This window comes from Lethenteron reissneri, chromosome 36 (assembly GCF_015708825.2).
Source record: "Lethenteron reissneri isolate LAM-NWPU_2019-01 chromosome 36, ASM1570882v1, whole genome shotgun sequence".
Taxonomy (NCBI): domain Eukaryota; kingdom Metazoa; phylum Chordata; class Hyperoartia; order Petromyzontiformes; family Petromyzontidae; genus Lethenteron; species Lethenteron reissneri.
The window spans coordinates 6517307-6541989 of record NC_083814.1 but is presented as its reverse complement, the minus strand read 5'-3'; the positions used below and the strand labels follow the sequence as shown (position 1 = coordinate 6541989).

At 46.1% G+C, this 24683-nt stretch overlaps 1 protein-coding gene and 1 pseudogene across 7 annotated transcripts in view; both read left to right on the top strand.

Moving 5' to 3' along the window:
• LOC133351263 (ephexin-1-like) overlaps positions 1–12031 on the top strand; it is a 33983-nt pseudogene extending 21952 nt beyond the window's left edge.
• LOC133351057 (ephexin-1-like) overlaps positions 6521–24683 on the top strand; it is a 69477-nt gene continuing 51314 nt past the window's right edge. For 4 of the 7 annotated variants that reach the window (XM_061565959.1, XM_061565955.1, XM_061565958.1 and 1 more), the window contains exon 1: positions 22739–22822. In XM_061565959.1, the coding sequence (XP_061421943.1) occupies positions 22751–22822 (72 nt within the window). In that variant the 5' untranslated portion in view covers positions 22739–22750. Of the gene's footprint in view, positions 6650–14535; positions 14629–22511; positions 22694–22738; positions 22823–24683 lie in introns of those variants that run through there. The other 3 variants (XM_061565962.1, XM_061565956.1, XM_061565961.1) reach the window with 3 other exon arrangements.

Below are 24683 nucleotides of genomic sequence, written 5' to 3'. Positions count from 1 at the left end.
TCGCTTAATTTTGCAACGTAAAAAAAAGCTAACAAAATAAAATTTTCTTCCGTACAAATGTTCACAGTGACGCAAGCAACCACGTGAAAAATAACGATGTATTCGTCATCAATTGTTTCTGTCCATTTTCGAACACAGCACTGAAAAGCTGCGTTGGGTGGAGGCCATTCCTTCCAATGGAGCAAATGAAAATGAAAAAATATATCAGCCCTGGGGTATGTAATGTTGTCATTGTTGTTGTTCTGCCCGTAACTTCCCATTGCTGGGAAAAGAAACTCCCACAATTACTTCCATTCCTTCCTTTCCCTGGCTGCTCCTGTTCAGAAGTGACCTCCGGAAGGTTGTCTCCCTGCTGCTGCTGCTGCCATCTCTTCTTCCGCTGTCTCTCTCTTCCCTTCCCTTCTGTCCTGGGTCTCCACCAAAGGTCGCAATCGGGTACCCGATACCCGTACCCTACCCGATACCCGGCTACCCGTACCCGGCCGGGTACAGGTACCCGTTTGCGACCTTGGTGCGGCCGGGTACGGGTACAGGTAGGCCGTGAGTCACTGGTGAGTAACTGTTTGTCACTCATTTCCCAACGTCTTGTCTCTTTCACAATTCAAGTTCCTAGAATCAACCCACCCGCGCCTGCAACATGGCTTCATCCCAGAGGTCGCAATCGGGTACCCGATACCCGTACCCTACCCGTACCCGGCCGGGGTACGGGTAGCCGGGTATCGGGTAGGGTACGGGTATCGGGTAGGGTACGGGTACCCGTTTGCGACCCTGGTGCAGCCTGGTACAGGTACGGGTAAGGAATCAAAACCCGTTTGCGACCTCTGGTCTCCACTCCAGAGTTGAAATTCGCCTCTCACCTCTCATCGCCTGTGCAGGGCTGTGCAGTGGGTAATGTTCCAAGTTACGTATTTCTAACACTGCATTGTAGCGATGGTCGTAATGGTAACAACTGTCGGACTTATGTACTGTGTATATATTCGCCAAGTACACCATTAGTATGTCTGTCGCCTCCGTTTATCACGACGACGTAACATTTGACCGCCCACTGAGCACGCGCATCTAAATATTTATTTATTTACTTTGTGCCGAATGGTAGTGCCTCTAGTGCAGTGTTCTACATCGCAAGGCCCGCGGGCCACTGGCAGCTCCTGGTGGCCTTTATTGCGGCCCTCCGACAATACACAAAAGTGAAAACATCATCATCATCATTATCGTGCCGTCGAACCGCTGATGGTTACAAATGGGGTGGCAGTCCTCACACTGGTGACGTCTTATCGGTGAAAGTGGCCCCCCTCCGAAAATTAGTGAAGAACACTGCCCTCGTGGCTGCAGGGGTGATGTTAATCTGTTACATAGAGCACATGCCAATAGTCAGAACACACATTCCTCTTAGCCTTGCGATTCAATGCATGTATCGGGGGCTTTAATCTCAAAATCATTTGATGCGTCAAAATCATTTGATGCTTTGTTCACTGCGATGCCTTCCACGTTCCCATGACGAGCACCGGTCATCCATAGGAACCAACTTTTTTTGAAAAAAAAAAACTTGCATTTTCTGTTTGCACATAGTCACTTTAAGATGTTTTCTTTGTCATGTTTTTGTTTTTTGTTTGTTGCGGTTGCACCCGATTCAAGGGCCGAATGGCTCACAGGGCTACACCTAATGATTCCAAAGAACACAGGATGAGATGTTATTATCCTTTGTGCAAGCACTTCCAAGAGTTCATGAACAGTGAGCCTGGTGAAATTTGGGGAGCGCATCGTCAGTAGTGAACCTTTGGGTCCTAGGGTGTTTCGGCCTTTCATACTATACACCCTCCCCAAAGGCGGCCAGCGACAGGGTGATCAATCCTACGCTTGCGTCCCATTCCCAATTAGTCATAGGAGTTGCCTTGTTGTTGGTAGCCAACATCCCATGGGACTATGCATGGCAGGGGCGTCCTCCTCCCTGAGTCAAGCATTGTTGACTGCATACCTCCTGGCCCTCTCACTTTGGGGCCCAGCTGGGGTCTTTCCTCTTCATCCAGAGCCACTGACTGCTGCCTTCTGCCGCCTCCGATACAGCTTTGATTGCCGAACGCTGGCTCTGGCCCTTAATTCCCAGGTCTCTAAGCAGTCTGGTTGTAGATGTTGCCACAAAACCTCTGCAGCCCACCTCCACTGGTCGGACTTCTGTGTTCCAGCCATGATGCCGTGCTTCGGCAGCTAGATCGGCATAGCGCAGATGTTTTCGCTCATAAGCCTCATCTACTGAGTCCTCCCAGGGTACTGTGAGCTCAATGATGAAGACCTTCTTGAGCGAACGGGACCAGAGCACCATGTCAGGTCTTAGGGTGGTGGTTGCGATCTCCGGAGGAAACACAAGTTGCCGGCCAATGTCAGCTAGCATTTTCCAGTCGCGGGCCAAGCGCAGCTGGTCTCGCTCTATTGGTGTAGAGCCGCTCTTCTGTGGTTTAGCCCCTTCGCGGACAAAGGTCGTCCGTAAGGGGTGTGATGCTGCTGGGGGTGGTAGGGAGTTGGTGGCAGCTCGCTTGTCCTCCAGGGCGGACGCAAGGTTTTTAAGGACTTGGTTGTGACGCCAAGTGTAGCGTCCTTGGGTGAGGCTTGTTTTACACCCTGTAAGAATGTGCCTGAGGTTGGCTGGCATGGAACAGAGGGCACAGTCCGGATCTTCACCATACCATTGGTGAAGATTAACTGGTGTTGGAAGGATGTCATATGTTGCTCTGATGGAAAAGCTCAACCGCCTCGCTTCCATGGCCCACAGATCCTTCCAGCTGATCTTCCTCTTCTCCACACTGTCCCATCGAGTCCACTGTCCTTGTTTGGCAAGAGAGACTGCCTTGGCCCACCTTGCAGCCTCCTCCTGATGGCGTACTTCCTGCACTACCATCTTCCGCCGCTCTGGTGCAGTGGCCTTACTCCAAGCAGCATGGCTAGTTAGCCCAAGGCCTCCTCTCCCTTGCTGAACATGACCCACAATGTCAGCATGTCTGAGGGCTGCTGTTGCCTCCTGGACTGCTTTTCCTGGCCTCCATTTGCGCCCAGTTGCCAAGGTCGGCGCGTTGTTGCTCACCACTGGGTCTCGAGATTCATTCAGTGTCATCTGGAGCCTGGTTTTTGCACACTTGAATTCCTCGGTTAGACTGGTGAGGGGCAGCTTGAGGACACCATCTCCATAGAGGCCTATGGTGGTAAGGCATCGTGGAACTCCGAGCCACTTCTTTAAGTAGCTCGTGGCTCCTCTTTCCATCTTCTCCACTGTTGAGATTGGAACCTCATACACTGCTAGGGGCCACAACACCCGGGGTAGGAGACCAAACTGCAGACACCAGGCCTTTAACTTTCCAGGTAGCTGGGTGTTGTCGATGGACTGTAGGCTACTACTGATGTCTTTGCGCAGCTGTTGCACCTGGTCTTTGTCCTTCAGGCTTGCATCATACCACCTTCCAAGGCTTTTTACCGGCTGCTCAGACACTGTTGGGATTTGGTCATCTCCGATGAAGAATTTCAGGTCACAGAGTACTCCCTACACCTAATAAATGAACTTGAAAATGAACTTGAACTGCGAATGATGGGTGGCGGGCGGGGGGGAGGTAGTGGATTAGTACAATCTTAATATACTACATATCAAAAGTCTTTGATTTGGACGTTCGATAATCCAAAATAGTATCGGGCGGTGGTGGTTTGATGAATCGTACGCCCCCCCCCTCCCCCCGTGCGTGCCGCCGCTACAGACTGCCCGCAGGTGCAGTGCGTGCGGGAGTATGTGGCCCTCGAGATGGACGAGCTGAACCTGCGCGAAGAGGACGTCCTCTGCGTCTTTCGCAAGACACCCGACGGTACGGGCGCTAGCGGACGACCGTCCTCTCGGTGTAGAGCAGCGGTCGGCGGGCAAAGTAACGAGAAAGAGACGAATTTCGATTTAAAGCTTTCGTGACTGCAGGAATTCGTCTTCTTGGTTCTTTCGGTAAAGTCACGTAGGTAGAAAAATAATACAATAAAATAAAAGCAAAAATAATATATCACGACCGTTTCGACCGCATCATAAGCGGTTGTCCTCAGGCAGAAAAAATAATCCAGCAGATTAGTTTTTCGATTGAAACGTCGTGATATATTATTGTTTAAATTTCGATTTAAAGCTTTCGTGACTGCAGGGATTAATATTGTTGGTTCTTTCGGTAAAGTCATAGCCCTGTTCTTCACCTTTGGACGGCTGCTTGCGTGGTGGCCGAAACGTCGTGACAATTGTATTTTATTATGTTTTATTTTTATTCTTTTATTATTTCCCTTCTACGTGACTTTACCGAAAGAACCAAGAAGATGAATCTCTGCAGTCACGAAAGCTTTAAATCGAAATTTAAACAATAATATATCACGACGTTTCAATCGAAAAACTAATCTGCTGGATAATTTTTTCTGCCTGAGGACGACCGCTTGTGTTGCGATCGAAACGTCGTGATATATTATTTTTGGTTTTATTTTATTGTATTCTTTTTCTACCTACGTGACTTTACCGAAAAAACCAAGAAGAAGAAAGAGACGGTTTTTGTTTTGGTCCGTATTCGGTAATAACAAACAAAAAACGACTCGATATTCAACGAGCCGCAGTTGCACGTGAATACGAGACGTTGGGCCTGAATACATAACGGTCACGAAGTAGTCATTCGTAGAGCCGCATGAGGCTCTCCGGAGGTTGCTGACCCCTGGTCTAGAGTAGCGTCACCTGCTCGCGTTCACTCGTCAGACGGTGGTGGCCACCGCATTGCGCGGCGCTTTCAGATGCGCTTCTGCGGCCGTCTGGAACGTTCCTCCTTTCCGATATTAGGAAGCCACTGGAGCTACGCACTTTTAAATATAGATTTAAAACTAATTTCTTTAGAACAATTTTTTTTGTTTTATTTTGATTTAAAGCTTTCGTGACTGCAGGTATTCATATTCTTGGTTGTTTCGGTAAAGTCACGTAGAAGGGAATTAATAAAATAATACAAATATAAAGCGATAAAAATTCTCACGACGTTTTGACTGCAACACAATCAATCATCATCAGGTGTGAAATCCACATTTCACGCCTGATGATGATTGCTTGTGTTGCAGTCGAAACGTCGTGAGAATTTTTTTTGTTTAATATTTATATTATTTTGCTATTTCCCTTCTACGTGACTTTACCGAAAGAACTAAGAATATTATTTTTTGGTGTTTAGTTTGTTTTTGCCATGAGCGGGAATCAAACTCGGGCCGCCGAGTTCGTAATCACTGCGCCACCACTTCCCACTTGTGCACACGCACACACCACGCTCAGGATGGCCAGCTGCTATAATAACGACTGTGCTCCACACAATTTGCCACCGTTACTTGTCTCGAGCCTCCTGAGGAAACGTGGCGAATCTTTAGTGTCCGTCCTTCCGCCGCAAGGTGGCGGGCGTGTAACCGTGGCAGAGTTAGAGGACACAGCGGCAAGGCCTGTTTACTGTACGTGATGGAGATGATGATGGAGTGAAATAACAACCGCTGCCATTGGATAATCTCTGGCACCCTGTATGTACGTATGTTGAACTTCTTTCACACAGTACGTAGCCAACCGTGCTAATAGAAGGTGCAGGGGAAGCACAACAAACTAAAAATAAAAAGCAGTTATCAAGGAAACGAGTTTTCAATGTAGATTTAAAAGTGTATAGCTCCAGAGGCTTCTTAATATCAGAAGGAAGAGCGTTCCAGACGGCCACAGAAGCGCATCTGAAAGTGCGTGACGCCGTGACCGGTTCGCCAAAAGCCGCTGCGAGGATGATCGGAGTTTGCGTCGTGACGGTTTGTGCTCCTGGACTTTTGCAGCTGTTCTAGACTAATTTCAGGGTGCTGATTCCAAATCTGATCTCAGATTTGCTCTATCACATCTCATTTTTATGCTATCGGCATACCCCATTTTCATTGATTTTACCCGAAATTAACTCTGTCACTTATGATTGCAAGTTGTTGCGAGTCAGTGACTGCTTTAGTGTTAAAATATGGTGCTGTATTTTTAGGATAGTGTGTTTATAATATCATTTTATGTAGATATCCACATTTATTTAATATTTTTCTTCTGCAGTTTTGATTGAAAATGCAATATTTGATATCTCAAAAACCTGATGTGATAGACAAAAACTGATGCCAGATTTGGAATCAGCACCCCAAAATTACCTTAAACCCGTTGGAATACCTCACGCCAGAATAAGTGTGTTGACCAGTGTTATGCACGTCGACCACACGAGGCCACTGCTCCAAACAAGCCCGTCGGTCTCCCCATGTCGTGTTTGCACGTGGGCCACATGCCCCCCCCCCCCCCCCCCCCCCCCGTTCTTGGTGATTTCATCTCGGAGAGGCTGTAACGACCGTGGTGCCTCGTTGCTGCCCTGTGCTCCAGGCTGGATGGAGGGCGAGCGCTTACCGTTCGGCGCTCGTGGCTGGTTCCCGGCGAGCCACGTGGAGGAGATCGCCAGTCACCACGTCGAGGCACGGAAACTCCGCGAGAAAAAGCTGTCGCTCATCAGGTCCAAGATGCAGGGCTCCATGTCGCAGTCCGACTGATGTTCGTCCAGCTAGCCGGCGCCTGGCAGCGAGCGGGGAGCCTGGCACCGGCCGAGTCACCGATCACAGCCACACCTGGGGGGTAAGGGGGGCGAATGACTAAACCCGAAACGAGAAATTGTTGCTTTTCTGAATAGGATTCGGAATAATCATTTAAAAAAGAAAAATCGAAACATGATATTGAGGAGTGGTCAAGTCAAGTCAATTATTTTTCATTAAACAGCGTAGTTTTTTAAACAATGTATTTTTGTAACAATTTATTAAACAATTTATTAAACAATTTAAAAATGTTCGTTAAACACGCGGCGCCATTCTGGCACAAATCTGCCACCCAAAGCGCCATCACATTAATATTAATACTCGTGAACGTAAAATTAATACCTGTAAGGGTAAACATGAATACCTCCAAACGTAAACATAGACAATTCTTGACACACGTCAAGTGCTTGTGCTGTGATATACACTGTATTTTTTATGCCAAGGTGTATGTGGAAATTCCACGTATGGCCCAGGAGCTGTGTCGGACGGCGATTAGCACAGAGATGAACGAGGAAATTATTTGAACTTTTTTTTTTCACGGAACACGATGCAGCGCTCTCTGAAGAACGGTCTGGCTCTGTGCTAATGCCGTGGATGCTAACGCCGACTGTGAGAAGGACCGTACGAGACGTACGAAAATGAACTTTCTCCAATCACTAGTTAGATCGTATAAGCTATATTCCTCTTTGTGTATATACAACCTTTGATAGTGTAGGTAATCTAGAGATAGCTGAAACGGTAAAATATAGTTTTTATTCTCTCAGTGGGATAATAAATCAAAGTTTTGACCGACTAAGCAAGATAGTGATTGTACAATGTGTAATATAGTCTGGATTTTGTTTTGAACAAAAAATATTTTAGTTTGAAGAAAATTAGTAAAAAAAAAGTATGAAATAAATATTGACGTAACATTTAGAACAGGGCTGGGTATATCGGGGTGCAAATGGTGTGGTCCAACGCGAGCGATCGACGCTTGCTGCAGAGCTTAACGGTTTGAAGGCGGTTGGCAGCCCTGGTTAATACTGACGGTGTATTCGCCGTGAAATATGCACCAACCTCTCAACAACAGTGGACGTTTAATTCTAGATTTGAAGCTTTCGTGACTGCAAGGATTCATATTCTTAGGGTTTATTCGGTAAAGTCACGTAGGTAAATTTTTGTTTAATTAAAATGAATAAAAGTAAAATAAAAATTACGACGTTTCAGAGGCAACACAAGCTTCCGTCTTCAGGTGGAACCGTCACAGCACGATAGCTGTATCAAGTGAGAGAAATTCCAAGAAAACAGTCCTTGTATATATATACTGGTTGAGGGTGGGAGGAGCCAAGGTAGGCCCTGAATATTATTTTTGTGAGGTTCGGTGCGGCTGAAGCACGCTGTTAGGAATGAGCCTTTGTTGTGTAAACTAGGTGCAGATGATGTAAAGGTGTGTCTCTCTCTGTGTCTCTGTGTTGTCTCTCTCTGCTTGTGTGTCTGTCTGTGTGTCTATGTTGTGCGTCTCTCTCTGTGTGTCTATATGTTGTCTCTCTCTACTTGTGTGTCTGTCTGTGTGTCTCCGTGTGTCTATATTGTGTGTCTCTCTCTGTGTGTCTATGTGTTGTCTCTCTCTGCTTGTGTGTCTGTCTGTGTGTCTCCATGTGTCTATGTTGTGTGTCTCTCTCTGTGTGTCTCTGTGTTGTCTCTCTCTCTACTTGTGTGTCTCTGTGCGTGTCTGTCTGTGTGTTTCTGTGTGTGTTTCTGTGTGTCTCTGTGTTGTCTCTCTCTGCTTGTGTGTTTGTCTGTGTGTCTCCGTGTCTGTGTTTTGTCTCTCTCTCAAATTTAGTTCTACCTGATTGACGACTGCTTGTGTTGCAAGCGAAACGTCGTATTCTATTATTGAATTTATTTTCTTTCTACGTGACTTTACCGAAAGAACCAAAGAGTAATTCCTGCAGTCACGAAAGCTTCAAATCAAGTTTCAATTATTATTATTAAATGGGGCATTTGTCCACGACCCAAATGTCCAGAGGGGCCTCTGGAATAAAGTACGTTACATTTTGTATTATGAAAAATAGGACGGATTATTCGTGTTATCGTCTTGGAATTACTCATTTTGCAGTTGTTTTAAATTCAGCTTCCAGCGTTCCATTTCTGTATGCATTCGTTACAAGTCGAACTTGGTCTCGTTTTATAAGTTATACCTAGCCATTGCTGTCAGTGTCATTTTGATCGTAAATACCTGTGGTAATTTGTTATTTGCATACGAGTGCATCCCAGCAGTAAGGCTCTGGGACTTTTGTGTCTATAGATATATCTATTTAATAGGTGCTCACTTACGGTACTTTCTCCAAGAGTCTGGTTGGCTACATGGGGGATCTTTGTCAATGTGTGTGTCTTTCTGTGTGGGGTTCGATTCCAACTCACGGTCAACACCAGTAACGATTATCTGAACCGGTCCTAGGCCTCCCGTAGGTCGACTCAGCCTCAAATGTGTACCTGGTGCGGTGTGTAGACATCGCCACTAGGGAGACAAAGGGGGCCGGATGTGGTACCGGCCACACACACCCCCTTGTGAGCTGCGACAGCCTTAATAGCTGCTAAATGTTGAAGGCTGTATCGTTGTCTTTGCGTGTCCGTATGTGTAAGAGAAGGTGAGGGTTGCAGTGAGAGGTAGTTTCTGCTCTGGTGTATCCGAGATAAAGATATCTAAATCCGGCCATGCTGGACAAGTGTGCTTACGGTATCATGGTGCACTGCACTGCTGCTATACCAATGATCTACTCGGGCTACAGTTTTGTAATGAGAAAGGTTTAGGAAATGTAGCATTTCTACCGCAAAGGTGGTAGACCACGTTGTTAATGGTAGATCACCATTGGTCGGATCCTGGGTTTGATTAGACCCGGTTTTGAGTTCACGGTATCGGCGTGGTCACCAATGGCTGCACACAAACATGACTTCAAATGTGCTTCTCCGCACTTAGTTTGGCTAAATTCCATCTCTGAGACGGCTAAATGTCATCGTGACTGCCACGCGATGATCATTACTCACGGTGGCAGAGCCGGAGGGAACGCGTTGCCACTTCACTGGAAGGGATCTCAGAGATAGCTACGTGATGATATCTGCTGCTGGCAGTGCCGGATTTCAGCTAGTGCGGAACCTGTAGCATATGTTACAAAAGAGCCCTAAATAAAATAAAAACCGTAAAAATTAAAACTCAAATTTTTTACTTGCATAGTGAAGTTATTGTGTCTTTTTTATTTGCTATACAGCCAGATAATACGACAAATCGCTCACCTTAAACACCCGGTCGTTCATAAAAGTTGAAGGCAGTATAGTACTATAGCAATAGTAGCTACTACACGTGTAGTAGCTACTACTACAATCTGAAGCTTGCAGGCGAAAAGCAGACCACGACGTGATAGTCATTGCATTAATTCGTGTGCAATCTGTAAGGGGTGGTGATACAGACCTGTTTCATTTTAAGGTTATAATCCCCTTGTTCATCATGACGTCCTTTTTAAATCCTTTATATTAAGTTCACTTGCGTGCTTGCTTGCTTGCTTAGGACCGTGCAAATCTTTCGGTCGTTTTTTAACCCACTTCCCACGATCCAATCGAGTTGACATTTTCCACACAGACTCGTTGTGCGTGACAATTAATGTTCGTGAAAATTTTTTTCAAAAATTTTACACTTTATAGGACAAAAATATTATATTTAATTACCAATTGTTTAATACTGCAGACAATCATCTGACCCATAGGTGGCAGCCATCTCAAGCCAGAGGACGAGAGGACTCTCGCCGCCACGCATATAAAGGATTTATAGTGAAAAACTTTGTTTTTACGGGTTTATTTATTACTTTGATGTCTCAACAGCGTTACGGAGATCGCGTGACGTGAGGGTTCAGCCTTTGTAGTGAGGGTTATAAGTTGACGCCGAGGAGGGGGGAGGAGGCACCTCGCCCCCCCCCATGTGGAGTGACGTTACATGCTCATGATTATTAATGGTAGGAGGGTCAATTTGGAGGACGTCACCTGCTCATGAATATTAATTAGGGGGGCTGGTCGATGTGGAGTGACGTCATGAGCGTTAAGGAAACATTCCTGGGTGATTGTAGTTGGTTTTGCATTTGGTGTTGAAAATCAGCAAGAAATGTATTTACTTACACACTTTGTACCGTTATACTTTATGTATTTATATTTAGTGACTCGCTTAACTTTCCTATGCTTTGCATACTTTGCACTCTTATCTGTTTTTGGATTGTTGTAACTTTCTGACCTGCACCTTACTGGACGTCTATGAAAAAGAGCTGCATAGCTCATCAGATTCCTCCAATGTAAAGAAAGATTCTGGTCCTGATTTTGTACCAAAATCTACACAACGCGAACGGAATCGGAGGGCCTGGTGTGGGTTGCTTACTAAAGCTTACGCGTATCAAGCAGGTGTGCTGCCATTAGTTGTTCCTGCGCCGTCTCGGAAGATGTGCTTGTTCACTGCATTACCAATTGTTGTGCCTCTTCTGTTATAGCAGCGGGATGTTTGTGTGAATGTTACAAATCTGCATCTGGCCCTCCACATTCCAGGGCTTCAAGTGAATTATTTTGTCCTTTGAAATACGTGACACACTTTTTTACTGTTTGGCCGTGTCGGGTGGTGGAGGGTTACGACACATTTATAAATAACGCGATCTGACCCAAAAAAACTTATATTGTGAATAATATTAGTCTCGAAAGCCTACGTGTTAAACTGTCTGTTAGTGTATCCTTATTAAGCCCATGAAAACTATCGCCACTTTTAAAAGTTCCAGGCGGGTGCGAGCTGGAAGATTTCGTGTGCAGTGTTATTTCGTTTTGTTTTCTGCAGAAAATGAGTGTGACCCTCGTGTGAGGGCAAATGTTGCGGTTGTGCAACTGTGACTTGTAAACTAATTGCCCGTCTTTTTGAGTAATCGATCTATTTATCTCGATCGAATAAATTTTATACCGTGCAAATATATTCGCCCCGTGTACACTTTACACCATTGAACACTCCATCGTATTCACGTGTTTGTTACTTGTAATACGTAGTTTTTAAATCGTTATATATATATCTTTTCATGTACTACATATGCAGTATATAATTGGGAAATGATCGTGAAAACGCTGTCAAGATACCGCGAGCATTCACAAATTGTGTATGTACTGTGGTATGCAAAACACGATGTTACGAACAGACCACTTCCTATTGTAATCATTGCACATGTGCTTTTGTTATATACTTCCACGTCCGTAAGAAACGGACAAACCCGCTCGGTGACATCAAGAGGATACATTTCACCGACAGAACCAACAACAGTCGTCGACGCGAAATGAAAGCGACCAATAGTTTGTTTTCGACGCGTGCGAGTGTGCTGCGAAAGCCATTGTGAGGAGTAACACAACAATTAAAGCCATACGTTTTGTTCAATCCCGCGTATTTGTGTCTTCAAGTTGTAGTCGCTCAACTAAATGACAAAGCAGCGATTCGGAGAAGTTGTATTACGTTGGAAGCTTCGAGTTTATTTTGTTTGACCACGTGAACAACTCAAAAATATTCGAAAATGGATACGTCGCATTCGCAAGAGTGACCGGCAAAGCTTGCATAGTGAAATTTACGTTGGAAGTTTAAACAAGCGAAGGGATAATTGGTTTTTGTTTACCCTTTTTATCTGGCAACAAAACTGACACCTTTTTTTTACAAGGAGTCATGTTAACATAGACCACAATACCTGCAGCCGTAATGCAAACAAAAAACAACATAACTCTGATAATGTATGCACTGTCCTTGAAGTTGATTGGTCCACACCCGAGAGAGCTTTCCTTAGAGCCTAGTCTCACATGGTGTTGGACCAGATGACGCCAAAAGGCGCACAACTCAGAGACAATGCACCATAAGAGTATGAGAACTCGGGATAAGCATTTACACCATTGGAACCTCATTTTCCAGTAGAAAAATATGATAATTGTTTTTTTTACCCTTTTTATCTGGCAACAAACCTGACACCTTTTTTTTAAGGTTCCAATGGTGAAGCATGTTTTATTTTCAGAATGGAAATATGGTTTCGGGGGGGGGGGGCAGAGCTTTGTGACGTCATATTTGAGGGGGGGGGGTCTGACTTTGTGACGCCGTGTGACGAGGGGGGGGGTCAAAAATCGTCCAAAATCGCGTGACGTCATTTATTGACGGCCCCGAGGCAGGAGCAAGGGAGTGGTGGGTGAGAACAGGAGGGGTCGGGGTTGAGGCGGCTTCACTTCTGACGACCACAATCCCTCTTAGAGCAGCAATACAACAACAACAATAATCATCATCATCATCACAGACTGTGTCACCGGCCTCATGAGTCAAAGAACCCACGTGGATGTCCACGCGGCGCAGTGGACGAGCCAATGTTGAGAGCGGTCCGCAGAAGAATATATCACAGAACTGCTTATGAAATTCCTTCAATGTCACGACATATCCACACGAGGAGGGCCGCGCTTTAACCACGCGCCCTGCTATACAGAAGTGGGGAAAATATATCAACACGTAACAACCCGAAATATGAAAAATTACAGCTGGAATCCAATTTTAATATACTGGGATTTCTTCGTGTCCATTCATTGGTGACCGGGGTACTACAACACACTCACTGCTCTTGAGAACACCCAGTTCTCAAACCAAGGGGGGCAGTTGCCCGGATTCGAACCCAGGCATCTCTACCTTCGTATGGCTTGATGTCGATTACAGAGCAAACGACGACAATTTAACATTTGTCAACGGGTGCTGGCTTTAAGCATTGTCGATCTTTGAGCCAACCCTTGTGTAGAAGAGGAGGGACCAGTTCTAATGTCTTATCTTAGAATAGTTTATAGGGCGCCTTAAGCAAGGCACTTTACACAGAACTAACAAGGGTACATGTGAATGTAATGGTAGAGATGAGGTGAATGAAACAGATGAGAGGAAGCAATGAAGGGGGAGGGGCGAATCTGTGACGCGTGAATTCGGTGAAAGCGAAATTGACGGCAGTAGATGATGGTGAATGGATTGAATGAATGAATGAATGGGGGATGTATACTCTTAGGTTTTTTTCGGTAAAGTCACGTAGGTAAAAAATAAAAAAGTTAATAAAAGTAATAATGGAAATATTATTAACTTTAAATTTAATTTTTGACCTACGCGACTTTACCGAAAAAACCTAAGAGTATGAATCCTTGCAGTCACGAAAGCTTCAACTCTAGAAAGAATGGGGAATGGGTGAGAGCCATCCATATAATGGGAGTATGAAGAGGTAACAGTAACGGCGGTGGTGGTTACGAGGGGGAGACTGAGGGGTCGTGGGGCGAGCGAGTGGTAACGATAAGTGAGATTTGAGTGCGGAGTGGGAACTCAGTGAGCGAAGCTGACTGCTTCATGTGGAGGGGGAAGTTTGTTCCAGCGAAGGGGGGGGGGGGCGAGAGGAGAAAAAAAGAGCGAAAGCGTGGATTGTGCACAGGGAGAAGAAGGAACACAAAGAAAGAGTGATAGAGAGGTGGGGGTTTACATAAAGCAAAGTTATTTAAAAAAAAAAATACGAAATGATGAACGAAGCAAAGTGCCGACTACACCGAGCATCTTCTTGTTTCCACTGATCGTAAAAAAGAGAGAGAGAGAGACAGCAAAGATTGAGAACCCTCTGCGATCGATAAACGTGCACGCGCACGAGCCTGACCCGGGCAATCAAAGTCAATTGAATGACATTTGGCTGCGGTGAATTTTCATTGCCAGCTGCTCGCGTCCCCGTGCAGCAGCGTGACCGTGTCAATGGGTAATCTGACGCGCTGTGAAAATTAGAGGGTGTGTCTGCTGCTGCCCTGCGTTCGGTAATGTGCTACGCATCGTGCCTTTGTCCACACGCGATGATGCTCGGTCACACACCGGTAACGCACACACAGCGTGGCCACGCGCGACTCTGACACTCGGAGGGAGCAGGAGACTGGATTCTACGTTTAATGTTCTTTTTTTTGGGGGGTTTAAAGCCACTGACAACTGCTTCAGAGTGGAATCTGGTAAGGCATTGCACGGTTGTTAACCCCCTTCTGACAGCAGTGTTCTCAGAAGCCACCAAATGGTCTCAAAACAGGCGTAGGATGATTTGGGGCAGTCTGCCAAAATCCTGGTTAGCGTGAAGAGAAATGTATCGTGTGCTGTCTTGCAGTTCGTACAGCGGTATACAGTAATGAATGACACTTTGGGTGTGTGTGCGCGTGTCCGTGCGTGTTGTGTATATGGGGATCGGTAGTGTAGTGGTTAGCGCACAGCGTTACGAAACCCGGCGACCCGAGTTCGATTCCCGCTCGCGGCCAACACCGGTGACGATCATCTTGAACCGGTTCTGGGCCGCCCCTGGGTCGACCCGGCCTCAAATGAGAACTCGGTGCGTTGCGTAAACATCTCCGCTTGGGGAGACAAAGGCGGCCGGGCGTAGTGTTGGCCACCCACCTCCTCGTGTACCGCTAACAGCACTTGCCCCAACAGTCTGTTACAGGTTATCTTTCTTTTTGTATAGCTTGGTGTCCTCTTAACATGTCTTTGTATAGGATGTCCATGAAGAAGTTCTGCTTCTCCCTTCTGATGGGACTTTGTAGGATGAACGTTGAGATTTATAAGGGCACGGTGTGATCAATACGGTCTGAATTGGTCCGTAATAAGGTAGGCACCGATAAGGGGTTGACAGGTATGCGATTGTCTGAACCGGTCCTGGGCCTCCCTTAGGTCGACTCGGCCTCAAGTGAGTACCTGGTGCGATGTGTAAACATCGCCACTGGGGAGACAAAGGCGGCCGGGCGTGGTGTTGGCCACCCACCCCCTCGTGTGCCACCGTGCCGGCTTTCATAGGTGCTCGCTAACAGCACTTGCCCCAACAGTCTGTCACAGGCTATACGGGGGATCTTTGTTTTGTTTTGGATGGGTTTATTTCACCTCTTGGTTAAATAAAGGGTGAACAGCCCCCGGTGCACATGATGAGCAGTGGACCAGACGCGATGGCTTAAATAATGAGGCAGCGAATAATTTGTTATCCATGCCAAGGCATTTATTTTTTTACTCCGAACAATTCTTACATTTTTTTTTCAAAAGTTGGAACACGGTTGTCGTCTCTGTGATGAAGCACCCAGTTACCTGCTTCACTGCACCGCACAGAATTCAAGGTAAAGCAGTCGGGGTGATTGATGATCGAGCACGCACCGATTCGCTTCAGTCGCTCGCTCGCTTAGCCACTCACTAAATCACTCGCCCACTCATCCAGTCACTCAGCCACTCATCCAGTCACTCAGCCACTCATTCACTCAACCCACAGAATTTCAGGGTAAAGCAGTCGGGGCAGTTGATTACCCAGCACTAATTCTCTCCGGTCACTTGCCCCTTCACCGTCGGTCAGTCGCCTCGTGCTCACTCTTCTATCGCCTCTACGATGGCAGTTTACCGTACCCGTGAGCTTGACTCGGTGATTCCTCCACCCATGTTGAGGACCCGGTCGACCAGGCTGACCGGTTCGTCTGTGCCACATTTGTGTTCAACCACTGCACTCGTGATGATGATGATGCATGCACAAAGTTCACGAGACGGACAAATGTTGCTCTCGATTGTGAACTCTGTAAGTTGAAGAACGGACCTCGCAACCAAAGCCAAGGGGATGCGATAATACGGATTAGTGAGCCGAAACAATGCGAATTGATGAGCTGAAACGCTCGTACACGTCACAGTCAATTTGTTTGGCTGTGTTGGGTGGTAGTGGGTCTCAACGACACATTTGGCCAGGTAATGACGTGGCCTTATCTAAAAAAACATTAATTCAAATATTGGCTGCAAAAACCTATGCGTTAACTAAATAATTATGCCGTGTGAGACTGGGTATGGTGCATTGTTTTGTTAAGGGGAGCGTGACCCGCGCACGTGGAAGCGTAACACATTGTAGTGTAGTGGTTAGCGTGCTGCGCTATGAAACCCGCGACCTGGGTTCGATTCCCGCTCACGGCCAACACCAGTAACAATTATCTGGACCGGTCATTGGCCTTCCCAAGGTTGACCCAGCCTCCAATGAGTATCTGGTGCGACGTGTAAACATCGCCACTGGGGAGACAAAAGCGGCCGGGCGTGCTGTCAGCCACCCCACCCCCTCGTGTGTCGCAAACAGCACTTGTCCCAACAGTCTGTTAAGGCTACACGGGGCTCTTTTGTCTTTTTTGTGTGTGTGCCATTGTGTGCACGTGTTTTCCTAAGGTAGTGTGTGCGTGTGTGTTCTGTATTGTGGCACTTGGGTCTGTCCCGTAAACTCCTGTCAGCGAACTCTCCGCACCGCACGTGGCCTCAAAGTGCACATCGCCTAAATTGTAGTACTATAGTAATAGAGCAAGTGCAGAATCACTGAACCGGAATTGATCGATCTTGACTTAAAGCTTTCGTGACTGCAGGAATTCATCTTATTTTGTTCTTTCGGTAAAGTCACGCAGGGAAGCAGTACGAGTCGCGATTGGCACGAGCAGAGTCATCAACGGGGAAACGAAACAAATTTAAAGGGGCCGTCATTGCAGTGCGTTTCGATCGCAACACAAGCGGTCGTCATCGGGAAAAAGGGGGTTGGCCTCTATAGGCTAACGTTACCGAAAGAACCAAAGAATATGCACCTAGCCTGGCACAAGCGCCGTGGGGACGTCACTACCACTTCATGGCGAATGGCTCCATTGGAACCTTTATGTGTTGGTGGGTTATTGCGACTGCTGTGTATGTTGCAATCTACGACAGCTACCCACACTTTACCCCACCAGAAGTCAAAATTCCCATTGGGGATTTTGTAAGGCGCAGCGAGTTCTAGAGAACACTTTGCAATATAAATTGTAAGCGGCGAATACAATATGATTCAGTTGTTAGAAAGTTAGGAAGCGTGGAAAGTCACGTTGGTAGAAAAAATAATAGATCCCGACGTTTCGATCGCAACACAAGCAATCGTCATCAGGTGAGACAACCACAGCAGGAAAACTGCTGAAGCAGTTTTTGTGACTTTACCGAAAGAACCAAAGAGTATGGATTCCTGCAGTCACGAAAGCTTCAAATCAAGATCGTGTACTGTATATAAAAACAACAGAGAACTCCATTGGAACCTCATTTGCCAGTAGCAAAATATGATAATTGTTTTTTACCCTTTTATCTGGCAACAAAACTGACACCTTTTTACAAGGAGTCATGTTTGCATTGACCACAATACCTGCAGGCGGAATGCAAACATAAAAACACAATTCTGATAATGTATGCACTGTCCTTGAAATTCTGGTCAATGCAAACATGACTCCTTGTAAAAAAGGTGTCAGTTTTGTTGCCAGATAAAAGGGTAAAAAAACAATTATATTAACAGAGAACTCGTGTTTGCCATCAGCAGTAACTGCTCCGTTCTAACGTCCGGCCCGCGGGCCGTGTGAGGCCCCGCGAGATAATTCGCTGTGGCCCTGCCAAGGCAACCGCAGGCGGGGCTCGAAATTCAATAAATCTCGGAGAAAACCTGGAAAAGCAGTTGCGAGTAGCAGCAACATCATCAATGCCAGCTAACATCACACGCCTCACCAAAGAGAAGCAGTTCCAGCCATCACATTAGGGGTGTGAGTTAATTAAATGTTGGACCAAATATAACGGGTTAATTTTTTGGTCGATCATTTTGTATGGCACGCGAATGATGATGTACATATCCAAATGGGTCTGAGAGGTAGTGTAGAGTTTGTGGCTACTACTATACATGAGTGGAAAAGCAGTTGCGAGTAGCAACATCATCAATACCAGCTAACATCACACGCCTCGCCAAAGAGAAGCAATTCCAGCCATCACATTATGGGTGAGTTAATTAAATGTTTGACCAAATATAACGGGCTAGTTTTTGTTGTTGATTCTTTAGTATGGCCCGCGAATGATGTTATAAATATCCAAATGGCCCTTGGCAGAAAAGGTTCTCCACCCACAGAGGTACAGCGTCTGCACGTGTACATGTAGAGCTCTTTTGACAACTCACTGCTGGATGATCGCCTCCCCTCCTCACTGCGTGCGGCTTATCGGGTTGATTCTGACCATGCTTCATAGTGTCCGGCGTGGCTTGGTGAAGGCGGGGAGCATAGATGTGGTCCCACGGGAGAGTCGTACTATAGTACAATACTAGATCTCGATTTAAAGCTTTCGTGACTGCAGGCATTCATCTTCTTGGTTATTTTGGTAAAGTCACGTAGAATGACTCTGTCTTCTCGACAGACCTGTTCTCCACCTGAGGACGGCTGCTTGCGTTGTGGCCGAAACGTCGTGAGAATTATTTTTTTCAGTTTTATTTGTAATATTTTATTATTTCCATTCTACGTGACTTTACCGAAAGAACCAAGAAGAACAATAGACGTCGCTACGCTGCCCTCTCCTGCCAATGTTGCCCGGCAGCAGCCTATAACACCTGTGCAATCCATTGTGTGCACCAACTCGCTTTTAAGGGATTACATCTTGAATCATTGCCTCACTTGATGCAGCTAATCTGGCTGTGACGGTCCCACCTGATGACGGAGACTTGTGTTGCCTCCGAAACGTCGTGATCTTTATTTTATTTTTATTAATTTTGATGTTTTACCTACGTGACTTTACCGAAAAAACCTAAGAATAAGACACTTGGAACTCTGCTGCTGCTGCTACATTTATCTCTCCTGGAGGAAAGCCGATAAGCTATAAAGCTCTTTTGCACAGACGTCCAGTAGTAGCATTACCTGGTTGATTCGTAATAAAGGTGTTTGGGTTAGATCGCGTCAGTATAAATGTGTCGTAACCCTTCCACCACCCGACACGGCAAGTAAAGTTCGGTACGTAAACAGAACGCGCCAATTAGTTACTACAGCGGTTGGGAACCTATGGCTCGCGAGCCATATATGGCTCTTCCAGTGACGGCATATGGCTCCCAGACAATTTTGAGTTGAAAAAAAAATCGGTTTGGAACCGATTTTAAAATACTTGTGATGTTGCTTAATAATACTGTGTCATTTTGAAGTAAACAGAAATTCGTTTTGAAGATAAATTTCACGGGTCACGCCTGCACGAAGCTCAACCTCACCACGTATGAACCTGACTACAAGGCCATCAGCAAAACCATGCAGCACCAGAAGTCGCATTAAAAGTAAGACATATTTAATTTATTATACGTTAAACATACTATATGGCTCTCAATGAAATATATTAAGAAATATTTGGCTTTTATGGCTCTCCCAGTCAAAAAGGTTCCCGACCCCTGAGTTACTACAATCAGCCCACGGGCGTGTTGGAGAGTAAACCCACAACGTTAACAATTGCGTGAGTGAGCTGACACGATCGGACGCGTTCCGCTTAATTGGGCATGCGCTTTTCATTTAATGCGTGCGGGGCCATCCATTGAGTTATTTTAGTACGTACGCATGGAGGGGGGATGGGGGGGGAGTAACCCAAATGAGTGTGCTTGCGTATGGGGGAGTCTACTGACAATGTACGCATAGGAAACGGGGGGGGGCGGGGGGGGGGGGTAAAGCCTCCATAATAATTTGTCTACGCAGTCCGGCGGTGGACTGTTTGCTTAAATAAGTTAATATTATTCATCCTTGATCATTTCTGCGTGGATTAAAGATCGGCCGTTCTATATGATTCGGGGGGGGGGCGCGGGGGGGGTCAAGCGTACGTACACAGGTGAGGGGGGGGGTGTAAAAAGTCCGCGTGCCTACAGGGAGGAGGGGAGGGTCAAGTTCTGACAGAGTTTTGCGTACCGACTAAATGGATGGCCCCTACCCTCCTAGAAAACAAACAGCGCTAGACAACAGCAAGCCAAGCACATTGTTACGAGCTGTCGATTGACGTTGTCGCGTTGAGCCTTTTGCGCCGACTGTGCTCGGCAAATGTTACCCAAAACTAAAATCGAATTCGTGAATTGTTTTGCTGTTGTCGCCTTCTGACCCACGCCAATAACTCGACATAAATGTGTGAGGGGGGGGAAGGGGCCGTCCATAAATGACGTCACGCACCTGGGCGGGGGGTCAGACATTTGTGACGATGTGTGACGAGAGGAGGGGGGGTTTGAGAAATGGGACGTCACATCAAAATGCGCAACTTTAAATAAATATAGACAACACGATCTACTTAATTTAATATACTTTTAAATAAATGTTTTCTCCTACAGCATCAGGGTGCAGCGCCACATTAAATACGCACTACAATGACAATAGTTGAAAGCGATTTGAAGCATGTTTTATTTTCAAAATGGAAATATGGTTTTGGGGGGGCAGAGCTTTGTGACATCATATTTGAGGGGGGGGGGTTGACTTTTTGTGATGCCGTGTGACGAGGGAGGGGGGGGTCAAAAATCGTTCAAAATCGCATGACGTCATTTATGGACGGCCCCTAACACGTAAATATTGGGATTCTCATTCTGTCGTGGGGGGCTGTGTTGCCCATGGTTTTAAAGCCCTTGGGGTATTCCAAAACGCCCGCGGTGGAAAACAGTGGAACGTGCGGTGGCTTTGCGTCATGGGTGGAAAAAAACCCGATTTTTCCAGCGGCAGGCATCGGGTTTTTTCTTTAATACAATTAAACCCGATTTCTGGGAATTAAAACCTGGTGTAATGAATACGAAACTCTGATCCAAGGCTGCTTCCTCGTCGGTGCTGCTATCGTACTCGGGGGCGCCGTCGGGCACGGGGTAGTCGTAGAATGCGGCGGGCAGGTTGGTCTTGATGAACACGAGCTTCTCCTCCACAATCGTGGGCGCCAGTGAGTTCCTTAGCTTGGAATGGACGAAGCCCATCGTTGAGACGTTGGCGAAGTGCGGTTCTGCAATTAGAACCAATTAAACAGGATTTCTCCCAATCTCAGATGATCGGGTTTAATATAAAAAGACAATTAAACCCGATTGTAAAACAACCAGACTGTGCCACCCTTGCTTTGCGTGTACGTACAAGTCGCTCATTAACGCATTATTTTCGTATAATTGCCATGCGAATACAGTACCGTGCAACCATTTGGGACATTCACAACATGCTGACGGCAGAGCAAAACGCCTACATCTGTTAGTAATGCATCCGATTGCAGGCGCTATCGAATACGTCAACAGCCACAGCACATTTGTCGATGACCAAGTCAACCTAGAATGTTGCTGCGAGAGACTTGCCCTTTAGAAAATCTATCACTATGCCGTCATTACGCGTGCTTGCTTCTATGTTTTATATATTTATTTTTAGACGCGTAATATATCGTCTCACGTTGAGCTATGGGGTCGTCCATAAATGACGTCACGCACCTATTGGGGTGGGGGGTCACATCAAAATGCGCAACTTTAAATAAATATCGACAACACGTTCTACTTCATTAAATAGACTTTTTAGGAAATGTCCATAAATGACGTCACGCGATTTTGGACGATTTTTGACCCCTCCCCCCCCTCGTCACACGGCGTCACAAAAAGTCAGACCCCCCCTCAAATATGACGTCACAAAGCTCTGCCCCCCCCCCCCCCAAAATATAAAACATGCTTCAAATGCGCTTGAAACTATTGTCATTGTAGTGCGTATTTAATGTGGCGCTGCACTCTGATGTTGTAGGAGAAAACATTTATTAAAAAGTATTTTTAATTAAGTAGAACGTGTTAAAAAGTCTATTTAATTAAGTAGAACTGCACACAAGCAGGTGATGTGGCCGGTACCACGCCCAGTCCTCCTTTGTCTCCCTAGTGGCGATGTTTGAAACACCGCACAAGGCGCTTATTTGAGTTCAAATTGTACCATCATACAGACAGCCCTCCTGTGTATGTATATATGTGTGGTGATCTCCTGGTGCGCGTGTGTATATCAACACACACACACACAAGAACACATACTGACTGCAGTCTTGTGATAAGCCACTTCATTGCGAAAGTTGACGAACCAGTTTCGTAGCAGGGGCGACCTTTGGAATGTGAGACCCCCGGTGGAGGAGGGAGGATGGAGGTGAGAGCTCAGAGCACCTGGTGCCTCGCACTTTCACGAGGGGGCTTGAGCTCACAACTCGCCATGGATTGAAGCGGAAATCTCTCGCCTGCCTCGTCCTCGCCCAGCTCCCAAGAGGAAGGTAAAGGTGGCGGTGGGGAGGCCACGAGAGAGACGGTGATGAACAGGACGTGAGCAAATGTGCTTCATAGAAACGAGTTTAAAAGGGGTACGAGACCTGTCCCTTTGTGTCTCGTGCAGTCTGCTCCAGGTATCACACGGTTGACTACACGTACACGCACTTTCACGTGCCCTGTGTAAACGAGGAGACGCTGCGAACATCATTCTTCAATTGTTACTCAGTGTGTACCGAAACATCTGTTTTTTTTCCCGAGGACTCTTTAGAATGTTTCATGGGGTCGGAGGGTCTCATTTCCCTCCTTCGGCCCGCCCGACGTTACGGGACTGGTATAGGTAGACTGAGCATGGACATCACTGTGGATCACTGCCGAACGTCCTGTGAATCATCCGTTGACACGACACTCGTGTTGCCGTTTGATGAACACGAAGGGGGCCTTTAAAGTCGCTTGTCAGTTTGTGGTGCCTTTTATTCCCCCGCTCGAGACGAATGCGAGATTACAAACTAAACTCGACCCGTCATCCGAAACGATTCCATTACTCGCTGCACGCCGAATACTGGTAATGATAACAATACCCACGTTTTGAACCAAGTGGATTCATATTCGTGAACTTAGAGCCTAAGTTATGCTAACATCCGTAATGGTATACTCTTTGTTTTTTTCGGTAAAGTCACGTAGGTAAAAAGTTTTAAATAGATACACTTAAGCGGTGTGCTTTCGCTAAGTTGTCCCCATCTGAAGAAGGATGCTTGTGTTGCGCCCGAAACGTCGTGATTTTATATATTTTCTTACCTACGTGACTTTACCGAAAAAACCGAAGAGTATGAATCCTTGCAGTCACGAAAACGTCAAATCTAGAATCCGTAATGTAAGAATGTTTAGACCGGGGTTTCTTACTTCCATATGCTATCGTCTGCCATTACTATTTGCAATGTTTCAGACAAGGGGAACTAATCTTCCCGTTGCGTTTCGTGTCCCGAGCATAGTCCTGAACTTTGTTTCCCGTCTAGGATGATAGTTTAGTATTTCGATGTTCGCCAGACGTGTTCGTCACCAGTCTCACGTGTGTGTGTGTGTGCTATGTGGTATTAAGAATGTGAGCGCGTGTTATGTCACAAACCCGGTATTTGTATTCAACTCTATGGCACGGCTACCTTGTGAATGATTGTATGTGTACCAAAATAGCTTGAACAAAATGTTTTAAAAAACAAACGTGTTTTTATTAAGCAGTCTTTTTGATTCGTCGATGCACGTACAGTAACGTTCAAATGAAACCCGATCTGCTTTGGCAGTGGTTTAAAACAAGCAGATGTAGTACTGAATCACAATAGTATTACTTGTGAAAAATAAGAATAAGGGATTACTGTTTCTGGCAATAAAACAGGTGATGGTGTTAAGACGTCCAAACACCAAATGGATGCCTTTTGCGAGGAATCCAAGTCTGCGTTAACCACACACAGTACTTGTGCTGAACATGCATACCAACTCTGATAATATATGAACTTCTCTTTTGAAACGGATTGGCCAACATCAGCAGTATTATCTTCTTGGTTCTTTTCGGTAAAGTCACGTGACTTTACCGAAAGAACCAAGAAGATGAATCCCTGCAGTCACGAAAGCTTTAAATCGAAACCAGTAGTATTACTTCACCACTGCTATCGTCAAACACTGCCGCCTTGTTGATTTATATATAAAACACGTGGGATAACCAAATCGCCTGGAATGTTCCTGATCCCATGGGGCCTGTAAAGCCAAGCAGCCTTGAGCCTGGATGTAGGCCCTGGATGAGTGCCCCCCCCCCCCCCCCCTCGTACATTTCCCATACCTGTCAACCCGTACGGGTTTCCCCGTATTCTTGCACAGAGAAATTGAGTTTTCAGGTCCATACGGTGTACAGCCGTTTCAATACGGGCAAAACAAACATTGTCTATTTGTTTGTGTTTCTCCCTTGTGATGGGCCTTTGTATGTTGAACGTTGAGATTCATAGGGCA